This window comes from Rhincodon typus, chromosome 12 (genome assembly GCF_021869965.1).
Source record: "Rhincodon typus isolate 14 chromosome 12, sRhiTyp1.1, whole genome shotgun sequence".
Taxonomy (NCBI): domain Eukaryota; kingdom Metazoa; phylum Chordata; class Chondrichthyes; order Orectolobiformes; family Rhincodontidae; genus Rhincodon; species Rhincodon typus.
The window spans coordinates 66548245-66570142 of record NC_063343.1 but is presented as its reverse complement, the minus strand read 5'-3'; the positions used below and the strand labels follow the sequence as shown (position 1 = coordinate 66570142).

General features: G+C 44.4%; 1 protein-coding gene across 1 annotated transcript in view; it reads right to left on the bottom strand.

The window, feature by feature from the left end:
- Positions 1 to 3424: 3424 nt before the first annotated feature.
- Positions 3425 to 21898, bottom strand: part of LOC109934069 (protocadherin-10-like) — a 33657-nt gene continuing 15183 nt past the window's right edge. The window contains exon 4 of the mRNA XM_048603776.1: positions 3425 to 3684. Within this exon, the coding sequence (XP_048459733.1) occupies positions 3425 to 3684 (260 nt within the window). The remainder of the gene's footprint in view (positions 3685 to 21898) is intronic.

The window sequence follows — 21898 nt, the reverse complement described above, 5'->3', positions numbered from 1 at the left end:
CAGCAGGTCAGAAGCTGGGAATACTGTGGCAAGTAACTCACCTCCTGACTCCCCAAAGTCTGTCCACCATCTACAAGGCACCAGCCAGGAGTGTGATGGAATACTCCCCACTTGCCTGGATGAGTGCAGCTCCAACAACACTCAAGAGGTTTGACACTGTCCAGGACAAAGCAGCCGGCTTGATTGGCACTACATCCACAAGCATCCACTCCCTCCACCACTGAAGCTCAGTGGCAACAGTGTGTACTATCTATAAGATGAAGTGCAGAAATTCACCAAAGATCCTCACTCAGCACCTTCCAAACCCACGACCACTTCCATCTAGAAGGACAAGGGCAGCAGATACATAGGAGCACCACCACCTTCAAGTTCCCCTCCAAGGCACTTACCATCCTGACATGGAAATATATTGCAGTTCCTTCTCTGTCACTGGGTTAAAACCCTGGAATTCTTTCCCAAATGTCATTGTAGGTCAAACCACAGCAGATGGGTTGGAGCTATTCAGGAAGGCAGCTTACCACCACCTTCTCAAGGGCAATTAGGGACGGGCAATAAATGCTGACCCAGCCAGTGACATCCACATCCCACAAATGAATAAAAAATGAATTTTAAAAGTTTGAAAAAGCTACAACTCTTCTCTGAGAGAGGGAATATAGAGCAGTGATTTAATAAAGATTTTTCACTTTATGAAAGGGTTTGCGAACCAGAATAAATATCAGATAGTCATTAATTAGTGCAACAGGAAATTCAAGAGAAACATCTTCTCTCAGTGAGTGGTGAGCATGTGGTACATGCTCCCACACCAGTAGCTGGGGTGAATAGTATAGGTGCATTTAAGAGGAAGCTGGGAAAGTGTGTGAAGAAGAAGGGAAGAGGAGGAAATGGTGATGGGGTGGGACGCAGAAGTTTCTTTTTCTATTCACTCACGAGATGAGGGCATCGCTGGCTAGGCAACATTTATTGCCCATTCCTAATTGCCCCAGAGGGCAATTAAGAGTCAACCACATTGCTGCGGGTCTGGAGTCACATGTAGGCCAGACCAGGTAAGGATGGCAGTTTCCTTCCCTAAAGGACATTAGTGAATCAGATGGATTTTTCCAACAATCAACTTGTGGTCACCATTAGACTCTTTAATTGCAGATATTTGTTTAATTCAAATTCCACATCTGCTATGGCAGGATTTGAATCTGGGTCTCCAGGTCATTACCTGGGTTAGCAATCCAGTAATAATACCACTAGGCATTGCCTTTCTAAGTGGCATTGGGAACATTAACATTGGTGAGGACGTTGCACTGACCAGCCTGTTGTGGTGCAGTTATTAAACAAATTGCAAGAGTTGATGAGGGGAATTTTAACTCTCAGATACGAGTGTTGTCAAATAAGGCCAGATGTTGCAATGTTTTACGTTTTGTAACCAACTTCAAACCCGCCCCAATCCCTGCCTCACATCCTCAGTCTAATGAAGGAGGACAAGATTCATACAGAAATCCAGGAGGTGTGTTTGTATTTTAAATATTTTGAAAAGGTTCACCTTCCTCAGAGCTGTAACTCTGGCTGAACTTGGAAAGCAGAACCCCACGAGGGAGGGAGCTGGAGAGCATGGTGTGATCTCAGCTTCAAGGAGAAGTCTTTATAACACCCTAGCCTCCCAAGAACACCTCACTGTCACAGACCCCCAGGTGAGGGGTAGCAAGAGGGTGGAGATAAGGCTTCAGAACCTTGATCTGGGCCAGGAATCAACAAAACCTGGCAAATCAGTACCATTTCCCCAATCCTGTAACTTGTTCTGGGGCAACAGAGACTGGATGCACTGCCTTGCGGTGTTCTGTGTAAAAATCCAATGTAATTCTCTGCACTATGGCTCAGCTTTACACTGGCCAATACCATTCTCCATTGAAAATGATTTCACACTGTGTGGTATGAACCCAGTCTAAATAAGACAGTGTCTATTAAGAAGCTGTCTCCAAGATCAAAAGGAAGAGATGAGCTGACACTTCCTGCTATAGCATTGCTGTACAAGTAGATTTCTAAAAGGCTTATCAATTGCATATTGTTAATATTTATCTATTTTAATCAAAAAAAAAGCCAGCCCGGAGCATTCTTCCACATTTGAGGTCAAAGAAGCCCACAGTAAGGGTACAAACCCATGACGTTGCTTATTTTTAAATCAACTTTATCAGGCACACATCTGGCTCAGGGGGACTTGAATCCTTCTGGCCCAAAATTTCTGGAAGATGAGTGTAGCTATTTTAATCAAACAGTTCAAACATTCTACACTGTATGTGCACAACAAGTGGGATTTGAACCTAGACCTGCTGGCCCAGAGATAGGGGCACATCCACTGTGCAACCTTCTTCTATGTCCTTTACCCAACTCCCACACCCCAGGCCCTGCCATGACATGGGCTGCTTTCAGCACAGGCAATCACTTTCTCCGACTTCTGGTCCCCATTAGCAGCTTTTCTATCTTCCTAGTTGACTAATATCCATCCCTTTGTCTGACCAACTGCTGTTTTCCCTCTCCCTTGGCTCCATTTCCATTTAAATTGCCCATAGTGTCGGGACATATGCGGGTCGATGGATCAGCTGTGGGAACTGCAGGTTACAGGGATGGGGTGGGCCTGGATGGGATGTTCTATGAAGGTTTGGTGTGGACTGAATGGGCCAAATGGCCTTATTCGACACTATATGGATTCTATGAATCTATTGCTTATTCCTTTACCCACCAACACCCACACACCCATATCTTCAGCTTATATACCATCTTTTCCGAGCTACTATCAGTTCTGATGGAGGGTCACTGGACTTGAGATGTTAACTCTGTTTTTCTCTCCACAGGTGCTGCCAGACCTACTGAGTTTCTCCAGCAATTTCTGTTTGTCTTTCATTCAGCATTTGATGAATGTACAGTCCCTCAGTACGAACTGTCTTTCTTAAAAAAAAGAACTGGCAACAGTGGTGTGTGTGGAAGATTATTCATTTTCACACAACATTCAGAAGCTATGAGAAATTATCCTTGCAACAAAACACAGTGGAAGATAAAACATCACAATCTGATTTAATCTGAAACATGCTTCAAACACATTCTTCAAATGACAGGTCATTGAATTGTACAGCAGAAAAGGGAGCACTTTAAAGCTCATCGCATCTTCCTGTCCCCTCTCCGCTGTTCCTTCCCGATAGTCTCGGTGATTGTTCCTTGCTAATTAGTGGTCCAACTTCTTTTCAAATATCGCTGAATCCGTACCCATCACCATTCCAAATCACAACTTGCTGCGTTAAGAAACAAATACCTGCCCTCCCTCATTGCTTTTTCTGTTGCCAATTATTGGTGAATTATCTCCTGTTAAAATGAGTAAAATGATTTTTTGGTTTTGGAACTGAAAGTTTGGAACCACCCAGAAGATGACACTAAGTTGAGACCTTTAAGTCAAAGTTCTATCCGGCTCAACACCACGTGATGAAATCAGTTTTGTTTTTTTCCCAAAGGTTGAGAAAGTGTTGTTCTTGTCCATGTCACCAGCTGTGAAAGACTGGAGTTTACTCAGCTTCACTGGGGCACTGCCAGGTATGTAGACATTCAGCTTGTATCCAGTGGGCTGGTCAGGGTAAGGGTACTGAGGTCCATACCTTGGTATCCATCCGTGATCATCAACTCCTGGCGATGGGGCTAGCCGACTGGTTTCTGCATCTAAAAAAGAAAATATATCAATTAAAAGTGTCCCACAAAGTACAGTCAAGGTATGTGTGAATATTCGAAAAGACCTGTTTCGCTTCACCTCAGCATATCCGAGTGCTTTACAGCCAATGGAAGATTGATGAAGTGTCGTCATTGGCGTAATGTGAGAAACACCAGTGTAATGTGAGGCAATCAAGTTCACAGACAGAATGAGGCACTCATCAGATAATCCATTGTAGTGGTGTCAGTTGAGGAATTCACATTGGCCAAGACACCAGGGAATACATCGCCCATTCTTCTTCAAAACGGTACCTCAAGATCCTGTTCCCATCAAGTGGGTAGACAGTACCTTGGCCTAACATCTCAACAGAAACTTGGTGTCTCCAATGGTGCAGCACTACCACAGTCACTGGACTGAAAGCAGAAAGATTTTGCAGGGAATTACCCTTGGGTAAAAGCAATTAAAGACATGAACATATGAAAGCTTTAATACTTTTAATTAAACAACACAAATTATGGAGTGTCATAATACAAGTTACAACATTTAAGAAATATTTATATGATCACTTGATGTTTCATTGTATACAAGGCTCTGGCTCAAGTGCTGGGAAATGGGATTACAATAGATGGGTCTTCATGCACATCAATGGGTCATAGGGCCTTTTTCCATGCTCAAATAAACTATGACTAAATTATTGAATATGATCAAGGGGCCACAGAATTAACGCAGAAGGAGGCCATTTGGCCCAGAATGCCCATGCTGGCACCTTAAAAGAGTTACAGGGTAAACCAGAGCAGACTGTTTCCAATTGTTGATTGGTCTAAAATGACTATAGAGGCAAGATTCATCCTAAGTGCTTCAGACAATGACCATTTCCAATTAGAGACAATCTAACAATCTCCTCTTAATAATCAATAGTGTTACCATAACTGAAACCCCTGCTATTGACATCTTGGGGGTTACCATTGACCAGAAGCTCAACTGGACATACCAAATAAACACAGTAGCTACCAGTGTATGTCAGAGACTAGGAATACTGCAGTGAGTAACTCAACTCCTAACTCCCCAAAACCTGTCCACCAGGAGCGGCACGGTTGCTCAGCGGTTAGCTCTGTTGCCTCACAGCGCCAGCAACCCGGGTTTGATTCCACCTTCAGGTGACTGTCTGTGTGGAGTTTGCACATTCTCCCCGTGTCTGCGTGGGTTTCCTCCGGGTGCTCCAGTTTCCTCTCACAGTCCAAAGATGTGCAGGTTAGGTGGATTGGCCATGCAAAATTGCCCGTAGTGTTCAGGGATGTGTAGGTTAGGGGATGGGTCTGGGTGGGATGTTCTAAGGGTCGGTGTGGACTTGTTGGGCCAAAGGGCCTGTTTCCACACTGTAGGGATTCTATGATTCTATGATAATCTCCAAGACACAAGTCGGGAGCATGATGAAATACTCCCCACTTGCCTGGATGGGTGTAGCTCCAACAAAACTGAAGAAGTTTGACACCATCCAGGACAAAGCAGCCCGCTTAATTGATACTACATCCACTCCCTCCACCACCGATGCTTAGTAGCAGCAGTGCAGTATGCACTATGAACAAGATGCACTGCAGAATTTCACCAGATATCCTTAGACAGCACTTTCCAAACCCACAACCACTTACATCTGGAAGGACAAGGGCAGCAGATATATAGAAACATCCCTACATCCAAATTAACCTCCAATCCACTCACCATCCTGATTTGAAAATGTATCATCGTTCCTCATCTGTCACTGGGTCAAAATCCTAGAAATCCCTCCCTAATGGCATCGTGGGTCAACCTACAGCACATGGGCTGCAGCAATTCAAGAAGGCAGCTCACCACCACCTTCTCAAGGGCAAACTAGGATAGGTAACAAATGCTGGCACAGCCAGCGATAACATGTCGCTCAAGTAAGTAATGATAAAAGGCAGGAAAAGCTTCTTCCCACTGAGATAACAAGGTGTGGAGCTGGATGAACTCAGCAGGCCAAGCAGCATCAGAGGAGCAGGAAAGCTTACGTTTTGGGCCTGGACTCTTCTTCAGAAATGCTTCAGAATTTCTGAAGAAGGGTCCAGACCCGAAAAGTCAGCTTTCCTGCTCCTCTGATGCTGCTTGGCCTGCTGTGTTCATCCAGCTCCACACCTTGTTATCTCAGATTCTCCAGCATTGGCAGTTCCTACTTTTCCTCACTGAGTTGTGCGGTCACCTCCAGATATTGTGCTTGATGAGAAACTGTGCCAAAATGTGACATTAGCTAAAGGAAAAGAATTTGAAAAGATATGGCAACAGGGATGAGAACTATTCGCTTGCTTAATGGATAAACAGCGACGCCAACTGGTTGCATCACAAAGCCTCTTGCTGTGAAACCTGTTCATTTTTCCACATTGCACTTTTTCACGTGCAGTACTCAATGGAGTCCACGGTGCGGCACTGGTGAGCACAGGATTCAGATCAGGACATGTAACATCAAATACTGGCCTCTTGGTGGTGCTGTTGGATCATTTGGGAGACTCAAAAATCTGACATTTCTCTGACATTTGTCTGCAAAGTTTTCACCTGCCACCGGGATAAGGTTTGTACTATTTTCCAGGGACACTTTACTGGGTGAGTCAAGTTAAGAGAAGTCTAATCTGAATGTAGAAAGTAGAAATGCAGAAAATGGGCAAAACTTCACCAAAAAGAATGATTCAAAATGCGTCAAAAAATGTTGGACAAGAGATATTTCAGTCTTTTTCAGATCAAATGTTCCAGCAACAAACGCAGTGATGAAGATGAGTCCAACATCCTCCACGAAAGATTCAGGCAGTTGACTTTGTGAGTATTATGTCTCATTTTTGTGGGAAATGCAGAGAAAAGAACCTATCCCCGTACATCACCTTCTTCGACCTTACAAAGGCCTTTGACACCATCAATCAGGAAGCATTATGGAGGGTCCTTCTCCACTTTGGCTGCACCACAAAGTTTGACACTTTTCTTCACCTACTCCATGGCGACGTGGAAGTCATGGTAATGACAAATGGCTCCACCAGCGATCCATTCCCCATTCAGGGTGGTGTCAAACAGAGTTATGTCATCGCCACAACACTGCTCTCGATCGACCTCACTGCATTGCTTCACCTCACCATTGACAAGCTTCCCATTGGAGTGGAGCGAACTTACAGAACCAGCAGGAAATTATTCAACCTCCACCACTTTCATACCATGACCAAAGTCGCCCCAACCTGTGTCATCAAGCTGCAGTATGCAGATGATGCTTACGTATGTACAATCTCAGAGGATGGACCCCAGACCATCATCAGCGCCGTTACAGGGGTAAATGAGAGCAAGACGAAGGTCCTGGCCCGGCATTGTGGAGCGTACTCGCAATCATCAAGGTCCACAAGAAGAACGTTGGCCACTTCCAATACCTTGTGGGTTTCTTGTCGACCAAAGCAGATGTTGATGAAGAGATCCAGCATCACCTCTGTGTGCTAGCATAGCCTTTGGCCGCCTGAGGACAAGGGTGTTCAAGAAGTGGGAGTATTTGGGGTAGGCAATGGCCTAGTGGTATTATTGCTAGCCTATTAATCCAGGAAACTCAGCTAAAGTTCTGAGGACCCAGGTTTGAATCCAGCCTTGGCAAAGGGTGAAATTTGAGTTCAATTTTTTAAAAAACCTGCAATTCAAAATTTACTGATTACCATGAAATCATTGTCAATTGTCAGGAAACACCCACCTGGTTCACTAATGTCCTTCAGGGAGGGAAATCTGCCATCCTCACCTGGTCTGGCCTACATATGACTCCAGATGCAAAGCAATGAGGTTGAATCTTAACTGCCCTGTAGGCAATTAGGGAAGGGCAATAAATATTGACCTAGCCAGCAATGCCATTGACACATGAATGTATTTTTAAAAAAAACCCACACCAAGATCTTGGTTTACAGAGCTGTGGTGGTTCATGCCCTCCTGTATGGCTCTGAGACATGGACAGTCTGCAACAGAAACTTCAAGGTGCTGGAGCAGTACCATTAGTGCTGCCTGCACAAGATGCTGTGAATCCGCTGGGAAGAAAGACGCACTAACACCACTTTCCTCGACCAGGCCAACATCCCCAACATTGAGGCACTGACCATCCTTGATTGGCTGTGAGGGGTTGGGCATGTCGTCCATGTGATCGACACGAGACTCCCCAGGCAGGTGCTCTACTCCCAGCTCCAAAACAGCAGGGGAGCCCCAGGTGGACAGAGGAAGCACTTCACTGATACCCTCAGGGCCTCACTGGCAGAGTGCAGCATTCTCACTGACACCTGGGAATCACTGGCCCAAGACCATCCAAAGTGGAGGAGGAGCATCGGGGAAGGCGTCGAGCACCTCAAGACTTTTCATCTGGAAAAAGCAGAAGCCAGGAGAAAACAGCGAAAAGAGCACGTTGCTGTACCAATACCCCAACCACCCCTTCCCAGGACCACCGTCAGTCCCAAGGGTAACAGAGCCTGCGGTAGCCAAATTGGTCTGTACAACCACATACAGACTCACCCTGAGAATGGAAGAGAGTCATCCTTGTCTGCAAGGAACCGCCGATGATGATAATATTCTGTTCGTCGCTGATGTTATAGATTCAAAGATGTAACATTTACATGTAATGTATTAGCCCTTAATTACTGATGTACCAAACTGCATTGTGACTCTGACAGAGACAAAACAAAACTGCAGATGCTGGAATCTTAAGGTAGACAAACAGGAGGCTGGAAGAACACAGCAGGCCAGGCAGCATCCGGAAGAAAGGAGGAGTCAACATTTCAGGTATTACCCTTCCTCAGGACATTGTGATTCTGTCTGGAATCAGGTCTCCCTGCACTCACTTTCCTCCATTTCGGGTGGTCTTGAACGTAACTGGCTGGGCCCTAAACTTTGCATTTCTTTCTTTCAAATTTTCTTTTCACCACCTACTTTGAGAGTTTCTTTAAAACCTACCTCTGTGTCCACAGATCAGTGGATAATTATTCTCAGGAGTGCACTGGGTTGTATGAAATTTCAAGTATACTGCAGATACACAAATGCTACAGTTTTGTCATGGCTATGTCACTTGGGTTTATCAGTTAAAATCCTGCGATGACTTGGTGTTACAAACTGAATACAATGAACTTCTGGGCTGGCACCAGTAGCTAAAGGAACAGGATGGCTGCTGTTGTGTTAAGAAACCACAAATGGTTCTGAGTTGTCCTTCAGGGATGGGAGTCTGCAAACCTTACACAATTTGAAGCAAGTGTCCCCATTGCAGGGTTCATTCCTAATGAACTTGGCAGATGAACACAGACTTGCCACTGGTGCATGCTTCCCAGAACAAATTTAAAAATCAGCCTGAGGGACAAGGTATTTACAGCCCAAAAACATAATGTTTGGCCTAACTGTTCCATGCTGGTGTTTATGTTCCACATTAAGCTCCTCACACCCCTTTTCATCGCACCCCATTGTGGGCCCCACCCAGGCAGTGATTGGGGTGGGGTGGGGCCTGGCTTGAACCTCATGGTGATAGTGGCAGCGAGGGTAAACTAGACATTTTCTTTTCCTTTTACTTCTGTTTCTTTAGTTTCAGCTCTTATTTTTAATTCTACCTGGTGTATTTTAAGATGGTGCTGGAGAGTGGTGACACTGTAAAATTTTCACTGTACTCCTGAACTCAGGTACAAGTGACAAGGTAGCACGGTGACTCAGTGGTTAGCACTGCTGCCTCACAGCGCCAGGGACCTGGGTTTGATTCCACCCTCGGGCAACTGTCTGTGTGGAGTTTGCATGTTCTCCCCGTGTCTGCTCCGGTTTCCTCCCACAGTCTAAAGATGTGCAGGCCAGGTGGATTGGCCATGCTAAGTTGCCTGTAGTGTTCAGGGATGTGTAGATTAGGTGGGTTATAGGGGGATGGGCCTGGATGGGATGCTCTGAGGGTCAGTGTGGACTTGTTGGGCTGAAGGGCCTGTTTCCACACTGTGGGGATTCTATGAATGATTAATAAAATCTAATCTAATATTCTCTGATGCTTGCTCCCTTATGTGTTTATCTCACCTCCGCTTAAATTCCCCTCAACCATTCCTCTTGATACCAGTTTCACATTCTTACCGCTCTCTGGCTAAAGACATTTCTTCTACTAGAAAAATTTGCAACTGGATTTATCAGCGACTATTTCATATCTAACCTCCACAACAGGGTGGTTTACCAGCTGTATTCAACCAGGCCATGCTTCCAAAACTCAGATAATTAGGGCCAGCACTAGATGTGATTCTGCTATTGGATATCATTTACTAAATGATCCTGACTGTGCTAAGAATTACAGCAGAAATTCACAAAAGGCTAACAACAAGGCTCAAGTGCATTGTATTTGCATGTGCTGGTAGCTATTTATATTCATACACAGAACCCTGCTCAGTGTAGGCAAAAGGAGTTTGAGAACACATTGCACTCTTTTCATTGAGGAAAGATTATTAAAACATCCAAATCCATACTGCATTCACATAGAAACATAGAAATTTGGAGCAACGATAGGCCATTCAGCCCACCAGACCACGGTGCCGGTCAATATGACCATCCACCTCAGAAGCCTGTTCCTGCTTTCGTCCCATCGATCCCTTTATTCCTAAGAGCTTTATCTACACTCTCTTAGTGAAGAAATTTCTCCTCATTGCTGATGTAAAGGCCTACCCTTATTCTTAAACTGAGATATAATGTCACTGGGTTAGTAATCCAGAATCCCATGGGTTCAACTCCCACCATGGCAGATAGAGGAAATTTGAATTCAGTAAAAATCTAATCTAATATGTGCACCGTGTAAATACTGTTATTGTTGTGGGAAAAAATCCACCTGGTTCATTAATGCCCTTCAGGGAAGTAAATCTGCCATCCATCCATCCATATTTGTGACTCCTACATGTGACTCCAGACTTACAGCAATGTTGTTGACTCTTAACTTTCCCCTGCTGGCCTAGTCAGGTTCTAGTCAATGGTAACTTCCAGTATGTTGAGAGTCAGGGATTCAGAGATGGTAATACCATTGAATGTCAAGGGAAGATGGTTAGATTCTCTCTTCTTGGAGATGAGCATTGCCTGGCACTTGTGTGTGCAAACATTTCTTATCACCCATCACCCAAACCTGAATGGTGTCCAGGTTTGATGTGTAAGTCCATGTACTCCTGAACCTGAGGAATGGTGAATCATGCTGAATATTGTGAAATAATCGGCAAACATCCTCATGTCTGACATTGTGATGGAGGGAAGGTCATTGATGAAGCAGTTGAGGATGGTTGGGCTAAGAACTTTACCCTGAGGAACCCATGCAGACATGTTCTGAGGCTGAGGCTATCGAGCTCCAACAACCACAACCATCTTCCTACGTGCCGGGTATGACTCCAACCAGTGGAGCGTTCCTCCTCAGATTCCCATTGACTCCAGCTCTGCTAGGGCTCCTTACTGTCACAGTCAGTCAAATGCAGTTTTAATGTTCAGGAAAATCACTCTCACCTCACTTCTGGAATTCAGCTTTTTCTATCCATGTTAGTAAAGTCAGAATGCAAGTTTGAATAACAAAAGCCAAACAGAGCAATGGTGAGCAGGTCCATTATTGAGTAAGTGCTGTTTGCTAGCCCTGTCAATGACACCTTCCATCACTTGACTGAGGGTAAGACTGATAGAGCAGTAATTAGATTGGATTTGTCCTGAGTTTTGTAAATAGGACACACCTAAGCAATTTTTTTTATTCGTCAGTGGAATGTAGGCATCGTTGGCTGGGCCCAGCATTTATTGCCCATCCCTAGTTGCCCTTGAGAAGGTGGTAATGAGTTACTTTCTTGAACTGCTGCAGTCCACTTGCTGTGGGTTGACCCACAATTCCATTAGGGAGGAAATTCCAGGATTTTGACCCAGTGCCAGTGAAGAAACGGCGATATATTTCCAAATCAGGATGGTGAGTGGCTTGTAGGGGAATCTGAAGGTTCCGGTGTTCCCACATTGTCTGGTAAATGCCAGTGTTGTAGGCATACTGGAACAGCTTGGCTAGGCGTATGACAAGTTCTGGAGCACAAGTCTTCAGTGCTATTGCCGGAATATTCAGGACCCATGGCCTTTGTAGCATCCGGTGTCTTTAGCCATTTCTGGATGTCACATGGAATTGTTGTTTTAGGACCATTTGATTGATGAAGAATACTGAAGCAGACAGTAGGAAAATTCCATGATCATCTTCAAACAGAGTTATGGAATCTTCAACATCAATCCAAACCATTGTATACTTAGATGGAAAGTGTAATGCAATCTCACACAAAGCTGCAAAGAAGGTGCCTGAACTTATCTTGCATCTTTCTTAACCTCAGAATGCTCAAGAGTCGTAGTCATAGAGATATACAGCACAGAAACAGACCCTTTGGTCCAACTTGTCTATGCCAACCAGATATCCTAAATCAATCTTGTCCCATTTGCCAGCATTTGGCCCATAACCCTCTAAACCCTTTCTATTCATATACCCATCCAGATGCCTTTTAAATGTTATAATTGTACCAGCCTCCCCCACTTCCTCTTGCAGCTCATTCCATAAACGCACCACCCTCTGTGTGAAAAAGTTGCCCTTTAGGCCCCTTTCAAATCTTTCCTCTCCCACCTTAAACCTATACCCTCTAGTTTGGACTCCTCCATCACAGGGGAAAGACTTTATCCATCTACCCTATCCATGACCCTCATGATTTTATAAACCTCTATAAGGTCACCCCTCAGCCTCCGATGCTCCAGGGAGAATAGCTGCAGTCTATTCAGCCTCTCCCTGCAGCTCACACCCTCCAACCCTGGCAACATCCTTGTAAATCTTCTCTGAACCTTTTCAAGTTTCACAACATCCTTCCTGTGGCAGGGAGACCAGAATTGCACACAGTATTCCAAAAGTGACCTAACCAACGTCCTGTACAGCCACAACATGACCTCCCAACTCCTATACTTAATGCTCTGACCAAAAAAGGCGAGCATAGCAAGAGCACTTAACTGAGACTACTTTTCAAAAGTCTCTATATTACTGTAGAAGCTGCAACAAACAATTTCCACGCAGCATGCTCTCATAAACATCAATTTGGTAACGAGCAGGTATCTTGATTTTGTGATATTGGTTCAGGGGTGAATGTTGAACAGGATACTGCCCTGATTTCCTTCAGACTCTGCCATGGGATCTTTTACATTGGTTTGAGGTCTTCGATTAAAATTTTCATTTGTGATACCATACCTCTCGCACTCCGTCAGTACCACACTGCAGTATCACTCATGAAAGTGTAAATTAAACTGATTTTGTTCAAAAAATATTGGTCTTGCTCTTCCAGTCTTTAATCGCCAGAGACTGTATATATGACCCAAAATGTGCATGAGGTCCCTGCAGAAGGACTGACTCCATAGAAATTGTCCAGGAAGTTTGGACTTCCATCACACAACTCCTTTGCTCCCAGGGATCCTTCCAAAAGATCTTTGACTATCAGTTTGAGATTTCGGACAACTCCGCTTTACTTACCTGGATAGTTACCCAGAAAAATCCTATTCTAGTTTGTGGATGACTGTACAATCAACTGTTCATACCAACTCCTCAACTTTCCCCCTCCCCATTGCCCAACCATGATGCCCTTCCAACTCTCCCCTCCTGAATCCCCAATTCCACCCTGCCTCAACGTACCCTAACTAATCCCAATTTGACAACCCCTCCCAGCATCAGCCACCCTACCACCTCACCACCAGTCACATTGCCAACTCACCCACTTTTTACAGACACCCTGTCCAATTCACACCCACACATTCACTGAGAAGCAGCATTGACACAGTTAAACACTCATTCACCGTTACATCTTCTGTAGTAATTCTGCGTTTTAGATTTCACTTAAAACTTTGGTAATTGGTAGATTTAGAGATGAGGGAAGAGCACATTATTTTCTGTATGAATTCAATATCTTTGTGAGAACCATTTTGTGCAAACACACAGCCACACTTATCAATCCCTGAACTCTGAGAAACTGAATTTTGAAGAGTAAATACATCTCAATTTTACTTTCATAATAAGTAATTAATAATCATTAGCAAATAAAGGCAACTTACCCTGTGTTTCCTCTCTGTCTCTGATTTACAAACTTTTAATAAAGACATTTGGGTATGTTTGAAAAGTCTAGGGAAAGATAGATTTGAACCCAGACCTTCTGACCCAAAGGTAGGGACACTACCAGTGCGCTACAAGAGCTCTCCAGTTCGGATGTGCATGTGTTTCCAAAGGAGGCCACATAATTTTTTTATTTGGCTGTGTCACGTGCAGCGATATAGGTGAGTTGCTTCTCAGACTTGAATTGAATTTGAAAACTCCTAACTAAACTCCTCAAAGTGCCTTCATACGATTTCCTTTGATAGCTATGAAAGCTCACCCCAGATTTGAATTCTTCAAAGAATATTCACTCGGGTAAATAAATGTTGGGAGTTCCAGAAACAGACCAACCTTCCTCAGTTATGACTGTCTCGATGTGGCATGGATGTTTGATCCACTGGCTTGAGTGAGCACCTCAGTGTCTGGTATTTTGTTCTGCCATCTGGTCATCACAAAGCAGCTGAAGAAAAAGTTTTGCAGATGCTGGAGAATCTGAGATAACAAGGCTGGATGAACACAGCAGGCCAAGCAGCATCAGAGGAGCAGGAAAGCTGACGTTTCAGGCCTAGACCCTTCTTCAAAAATGGGGGAGGGGAAGGGGGTTCTGAAATAACTTGTCGGGGACAAGCTGGGTCAGATGTCCTCGTTTTTTAAGGACTGCAACATCCCCCCCGACTCAGTGGTCGAGAACGCCCTCTACCGTGTCTCCCGCATTTCCCACAACTCATCCCTCACACTCCCTCCCCGCAATAATAACTAAAACAGAATCCCCCTCGTCCTCACGTACCACCCCACCAACCTCCAGATCCAACGCATCATCGTCCGACACTTCCGCCATCTGCAATCCGACCCCACCACCAAAGACATTTTTCCCTCCCCACCCTTATCTGCTTTCCAGAGGGACCACTCTCTCTGTGAATCCCTTGTCCGCTCCACACTCCCCTCCAGCCCCACTACCCCCAGCACTTTTCCCTGCAACCGCAGGAAGTGCTACACCTGCCCCTACACCTCCCTCCTCACCTCCATCCCAGGCCCCAAGAAGACCTTCCACATCAAGCAGATGTTCACCTGCACATCTGCTAATGTGGTATACTGTATCCACTGTTCCCGTTGTGGCCTCCTCTACATCGGGGAAACCAAGCGGAGGCTTGGGGACCACTTTGCGGAACACCTACGCTCAGTTCACACTAAACAACTGCACCTCCCAGTCGCGAACCATTTCAACTCCCCCTCCCATTCCTCAGACGACATGTCCATCCTGGGCCTCCTGCAGTGCCACAACGATGCCACCCGTAGGTTGCAGCAACAGCAACTCATATTTCGCTTGGGAACACTGCAGCCCAATGGTATCAATGTGGATTTCACAAGCTTCAAAATCTCCCCTCCCCCTACCGAATCCCAAAACCAGCCCAGCTTGTCCCCGCTTCCCTAACCTGACCTTCCTCCCACCTATCCCCTCCTCCCACCTCAAGCCCCACCCTCATCTCCTACCTACTAGCCTCATCCCGCCCCCTTGACCTGTCCGTCCTCCCTGGACTGACCTATCCCCTCCCTAACTCCCCACCTGCACTCACTTTTACTGGCTCCATGCCCGCCTTTTTGACCTGTCTGTCTCCTCTCCACCTATCTTCTCCTTTATCCATCTTCTATCCGCCTCCCACTCTCTCCCTATTTATTTCAGAACCCCCTTCCCCTCCCCCATTTCTGAAGAAGGGTCTAGGCCTGAAATGTCAGCTTTCCTGCTCCTCTGATGCTGCTTGGCCTGCTGTGTTCATCCAGCTCTGCACCTTGTTATCTCTTGAAGAAAAGGTGATTGAGTTTCTTGACATGATGCTGGTACCCAGTCAAAGTCTCAAATGATTGGAGCAGAGTGGGCAGGGCTATTGCTGTAAGTTGACATCTGCTTTGATACTGAGGGAGTGCTGCACTGTCGGAGACCTCTTTCAGCTTTCAGCTGTGACATTAAACTGTGACCATGTCTGTCCTGTAGAATGTAGACGTTTCCAAACCACTGTCTAGAGAAGAGCAGCGTCATTCACCCACTGTGTCCTGGGACAGTTATCTATCCCTCAGGCAACATCACAAAAACATTTTTCTGGTTAACCAGTGCAGGCATGAGGGGGCAGCTGCCTTCTTCTGTACTGATTCTCTGATCTTCTCATTAGCATGTTGTTGGTCTGTGGAATCCTGCTGTATGCAGGCTGCTGGCTGTGTTTCCTATATTTCAATGCCAAGTTATTTAAAGTACATCAACAGCTGTAAGGTGCAGCGGAACATCCTAAGTTCATGAAATTTGTGTTCGCAAGTACTTTTTTCTTTCTTTCTTCCTCTCCAAGCAGTTAATTTCAAACATTGGAGTGAACAGCAACAATGTTAAATAACTGAAGTTACATTCAGCACCATGTCATTCTCAAGTGTCAGACGACAACAAACTCACAATAAAAATGTAACTGTACTTATGTTCTGGGATCCCAGTGCCTCAGATTTAGAATTTTGATTTTTCTGCATAAGCCTTTTTATGGACTTGTCCCCTGACTCTTAACTCCATTACCATCTCTAAATTCTCAATTTCAACCTCCTGGGTGTTATCGTTGACCATAAATTGAACTGGATTAGCCATATATATACCGTGGCTACAGAGAGCAGATCAGAGGCTAGGAGACCTGCTGCAATGTGTACTAACTACAGATGCATTGCAGAAATTCACCAAGGCTCCTTAGACAGCAAACCCAAGATCACTATCGTCTAGGAGGACAAAGGCAGCATATACATGGGAAGACCTCCACCGTCAAGTTCCCCTTCAACCCACTCACAATCCTGCTTTGTAATTATATCAGCATTCCTTCACTTTAGCTGGGTCAAAGTCCTGGAACTCCTTCTGTAACAGCATTGTGGGTCCTCCTACAGTGCATAGATTATAGCTGCTCGAGAAGGCAGCTCGCCACTACCTTCTGTTATAGCTGGGGGAAAGGCAATTATGAGGCGATGAGGCAAGATTTAGGATGCATAGGATGGAGAAGGAAATTGCAGGGGCTGGGCACAATTGAAATGTGGAGCTTGTTCAAGGAACAGCTACTGCGTGTCCTTGAGAAGTATGTACCTGTCAGGCAGGGAGGAAGTGGTCGAGCGAGGGAACCGTGGTTTACTAAAGAAGTTGAATCTCTTGTCAAGAGGAAGAAGGAGGCTTATGTAGAGATGAGGTGTGAAGGCTCAGTGAGGGCGCTTGAGAGTTACAAGTTAGCCAGGAAGGACCTAAAGAGAGAGCTAAGAAGAGCCAGGAGGGGACATGAGAAGTCTTTAGCAGGTAGGATCAAGGAAAACCCAAAAACTTTCTATAGGTATGTCAGGAATAAAAGAATGACTAGAGTAAGATTAGGGCCAGTCAAGGACAGTAGTGGGAAGTTGTGTGTGGAGTCCGAAGAGATAGGAGAGGTGCTAAATGAATATTTTTCGTCAGTATTCACACAGGAAAAAGACAATGTAGTCGAGGAGAATACTGAGATACAGTCTATTAGACTAGACAGGATTGAGGTTCATAAGGAGGAGGTGTTAGCAATTCTGGAAGGTGTGAAAATAGATAAGTCCCCTGGGCCGGATGGGATTTATCCTAGGATTCTCTGGGAAGCTAGACAGGAGATTGCAGAGCCTTTGGCTTTGATCTCTTTGTCGTCACTGTCTTCAGGAATAGTGCCAGAAGACTGGAGACTAGCAAATGTTGTCCCCTTGTTCAAGAAGGGGAGTAGAGACAACCCTGGTAATTATAGACCAGTGAGCCTCACTTCGGTTGTGGGTAAAGTGTTGGAAAGGATTATAAGAGATAGGATTTATAATCATCTAGAAAGGAATAATTTGATTAGGGATAGTCAACACGGTTTTGTGAAGGGTAGGTCGTGCCTCACAAACCTTATTGAGTTCTTCGAGAAGGTGACCAAACAGGTGGATGAGGGTAAGGCGGTTGATGTGGTGTATTTGGATTTCAGTAAAGCGTTTGATAAGGTTCCCCATGGTAGGCTATTGCAGAAAATACGGAGGCATGGGATTGAGGGTGATTTAGCGGTTTGGATCAGAAATTGGCTAGCTGGAAGAAGACAGAGGGTGGTGGTTGATGGGAAGTGTTCATCCTGGAGTTCAGTTACTAGTGGTGTACCTCAAGGATCTGTTTTGGGGCCACTGCTGTTTGTCATTTTTATAAATGACCTGGATGAGGGCGTAGAAGGATGGGTTAGTAAATTTGCGGATGACACCAAAGTTGGTGGAGTTGTGGATAGTGCAGAAGGATGTTGCAGGTTACAGAGGGACAAATATAAGCTGCAGAGCTGGGCTGAGAGGTGTCAAATGGAGTTTAATGCGGAAAAGTGTGAGGTGATTCACTTTGGAAGGAGTAACAGGAATACAGAGTACTGGGCTAATGGTAAGATTCTTGGTAGTGTGGATGAGCAGAAAGATCTCGGTGTCCATGTGCATAGATCACTGAAAGTTGCCAACCAGGTTGATAGCGTTGTTAAGAAGGCGTACAGTATGTTAGGTTTTATTGGTAGAGGGATTGAGTTTCGGAGCCATGAGGTCATGTTGCAGCTGTACAAAACTCTGGTGCGGCCGCACTTGGAGTATTGCCTACAGTTCTGGTCACCGCATTATAGGAAGGATGTGGAAGCATTGGAAAGGGTGCAGAGGAGATTTACCAGGATGTTGCCTGGTATGGAGGGAAGGTCTTATGAGGAAAGGCTGAGGGTTTTGAGGCTGTTTTCGTTAGAGAGAAGAAGGTTAAGAGGTGACTTGATAGAGACATACAAGATGATCAGAGGTTTAGATAGGGTGGACAGTGGGAGCCTTTTTCCTCGGATGGTGATGGCTAGCACGAGGGGACATAGCTTTAAATTGAGGGGTGATAGATATAGGACAGATGTCAGAGGTAGGTTCTTTACTCAGAGAGTAGTAAGGGCGTGGAATGCCCTGCCTGCAAAAATAGTAGACTCGCCCACTTTAAGGGCATTTAAATGGTCATTGGATAAACATATGGATGATAATGGAATAGTTTAGGTTAGATGGGCTTCAGATTGGTTTCACAGGTCGGCGCTACATCGAGGGCCGAAGGGCCTGTACTGCGCTGTAATGTTCTATGTTCTATGTTCTATGTTCTCAAGGGCAACTAGAGTTGAGCAATAAATGCTGGCCGAACCAGCAACACCCACATCCCAAGAATGAATAAAAAAAGAATTTAAAAATTACCCTTCCTTATCTTCTGTAATCTCCTCTGACACAGCACTTCATGCTCTCATGATCGCACTGACCTCCTGACTCAAATCCATCCCTTCACCCACAGAGACTCAATTTCAGCCATCTAAGACTCATAGTTTGCAATTCCCTACCTCCACCCTTTCCCTTCACCCTCCCATAGTCTTTAAGCTTTCTTAAGTACCCTCTTTTCAGCCTAGCCTTTGATCATTCCTCTTAATAATTCCTTCTCCGTCTGTATCATGTTTTTCTTACTCTTCAGTAATGTAGTCTGGAAGTATTAAAGACATGTATATTATAGTGAGCTGCTATTGTGGCAATTATTTAACCATCTTTTTCCTTTGGGACCACACTGTTGACAACAGAGTTGTCTCTGGATAGAGGGAGATGTATGAAGCTAAGGAAACTATAGCAAAACCTTGACACTAATGAGTAAGTTGAAAGGTATAATTTATTTGCACAAACGCTTCATACTGTTGGTTTATTGAATTCAAATACTCAGATGGTCTAAATAGGTGGATTTGAATGTTGTTCTGCATCGTTGACAAACCAGAATAAATTATTATGTTTGACTGTAACCTGTAAAATTTCTGATATGGGTTTGCAAGACAAGCTATGTTAAATTGATCCTCAAAAGTACATTACAAATGAAAGCTGCTTGCAGTGATGTTCCACAGGGTTCAGTGTCAGGTTCCTTGCTGTTTGTGGTATGTATTAATGATTTAGACTTAAATGTGGGAGGCATGATGGAGAAATTTGTAGATGATACAGAAGTTAGCTGGATAGATGACAGTGAAGAGGATGGTTGTTGACAGTAGGAAGGTGTCACCGGTTAGTTGAGTGGGCAGAAAAGTGACAAATGGAATTCAAACTGGAGAAGCATGAGATTTAGCATTTAGGGAAAGAACAAAACAAAATAACACACGATAAATGGTAGGGTATTGAGAGACGTAAAGGAAATGAGAGACCTTGGAGAGACCTCTACAGATCCCTTATCACACCAGGACAGATAAATAAAGTGGTAAAGAGGACACATGGGATGCTTTCCCTGATTGGGTGAGATATTGAATATAAGAGAAGGGTTCATCATCCACAAACAGCAGTGGATGTAGGATGGATTGTTAATTTTAAATTTGAGATAGATAAATTTTTGTTAAGCAAAGGTTTTAAGGATATGGGCCAAAGGCAGGTGCAAGGAGTTGGGCCACAGCTTAGTTATGATCTCATTGAATGGTGAAACAGGCTGGAAGGGCTGAAAGGCCCACTTCTGTTCCTATGTTCTGATGGAATGCTGGAATATAGACATTAAAGATTCTGGTCAGGCCACAGCTGGAGTTTTATGTACAGTTCTGATCACCTCATTCTAAGAAGGATATTGTTGCTCTTGAGAGAGTACAGATTAGATTTTCAAGAATGTTGCCAAACCTTGAAAATTGCAGCTATGGAAAAATTGGATAGGTTAGGGCATTTTTCCTCAGAATAGAGGGAGTTCAGGGGTGTCTTAATTCAATTGTACAAAATAGTAAGGAACTTGGGTAGAGTAGACAGGGAAATTACCAGGGAAAATGGAGGTGATTTGTAAAAGAATTAGAGGGGTCATGAGGAAAGCCCTTCCGTCCTGAGGGTGGTGGGTGTCTGTAAAATACTGCCCAGTTTGTCGTTTGAAGTGCAAACCTTCAACTGATTCAATAGGGATCATAATCTGAAGTGCTATAAACTCCAAGGCAGTGGACCACGTGCTGGAGAAGTAAGATTAAAATGATCGGCCAGTTTATTCAGCTGGATGGACTGAATGGCCTCTTCCTCTGCGGTGGTTTTTGTCTGGTTCTCTGGTTATAATGAAGAAATGGTGCCCCAGAATTAAAATTGCTGAAAAAAAGAGACATTTCACCAAAGCTTTACATCTTACACGCATCAGGACAAATGCAAGAATGACAAATTCCAAACTGTCACAACAATTTATACTGGACGGGGAAAAAGGGTGCAGATCGATTGGCTGAGGTGATTTGCCAACGAATCATCTTGAAATTTGGCATTCTTGCATTTGTCATGATCTATGAAAGACGCAAACCTTTGACAACCTATCTCTCCCAACAACGATCAAGTTCTGTACAATCAAGTGGGTAAAGGTGGAGGAGCAAGAAATAAATGATATTAGCTGAATTTTTGATAGGCAAGGGAATTGAGGGTTATGGGAAGCAGACAAGAAAGTTGAGTTGAGAGCACAACCGGATTAGCCAAGACTTTACTTAGTGGGGTTAGAGCAGGCTTGAAGGGCCAAATGGTCTACTCCTCCTATGTTGAAATCGCACTGTACAGTACTGCAGTCACCATAGCTTCATTCAGGTATGTTCATGCAAATATAATTTACCTACGACAGACAATGGTCAATATTAATGTAGGAGCTTGTTTTCTACGTCGGGATCCCACAGACTGTACACAAAGGCATTTACAGCAGAGTGCGCGTCACATGACGACCCTAAGGATACATTTCTCCAAACAGGAGTCTTCATTCCGGGTACTCTGATTTCATTATATATATAAACCAGCTTGACTTTTTTTTTACCTGATGGTTGCTATATCAATGTAGTTGTACTTCTAAGTCATTCACTATATGAGGTTTGCACCTGCCTTAATTCTTTGTCCAGTGTTCTGACTGCAGATGTGCTATTTGAGTTTTAACAAAACTTTCTCTTTAGCTACTTGCTAAATGAAGAAAATGTGTGAAATAGATTCACTGTTGTAAATACAATTGCAAATGCTGGATTTCTGCCATAAACTCCCCACAAAGCACTGTAAAATAATGAGCTGTCTTATATTTTTAATGTAAAGTAAATGAAATGCGTTGACTGTTGTTT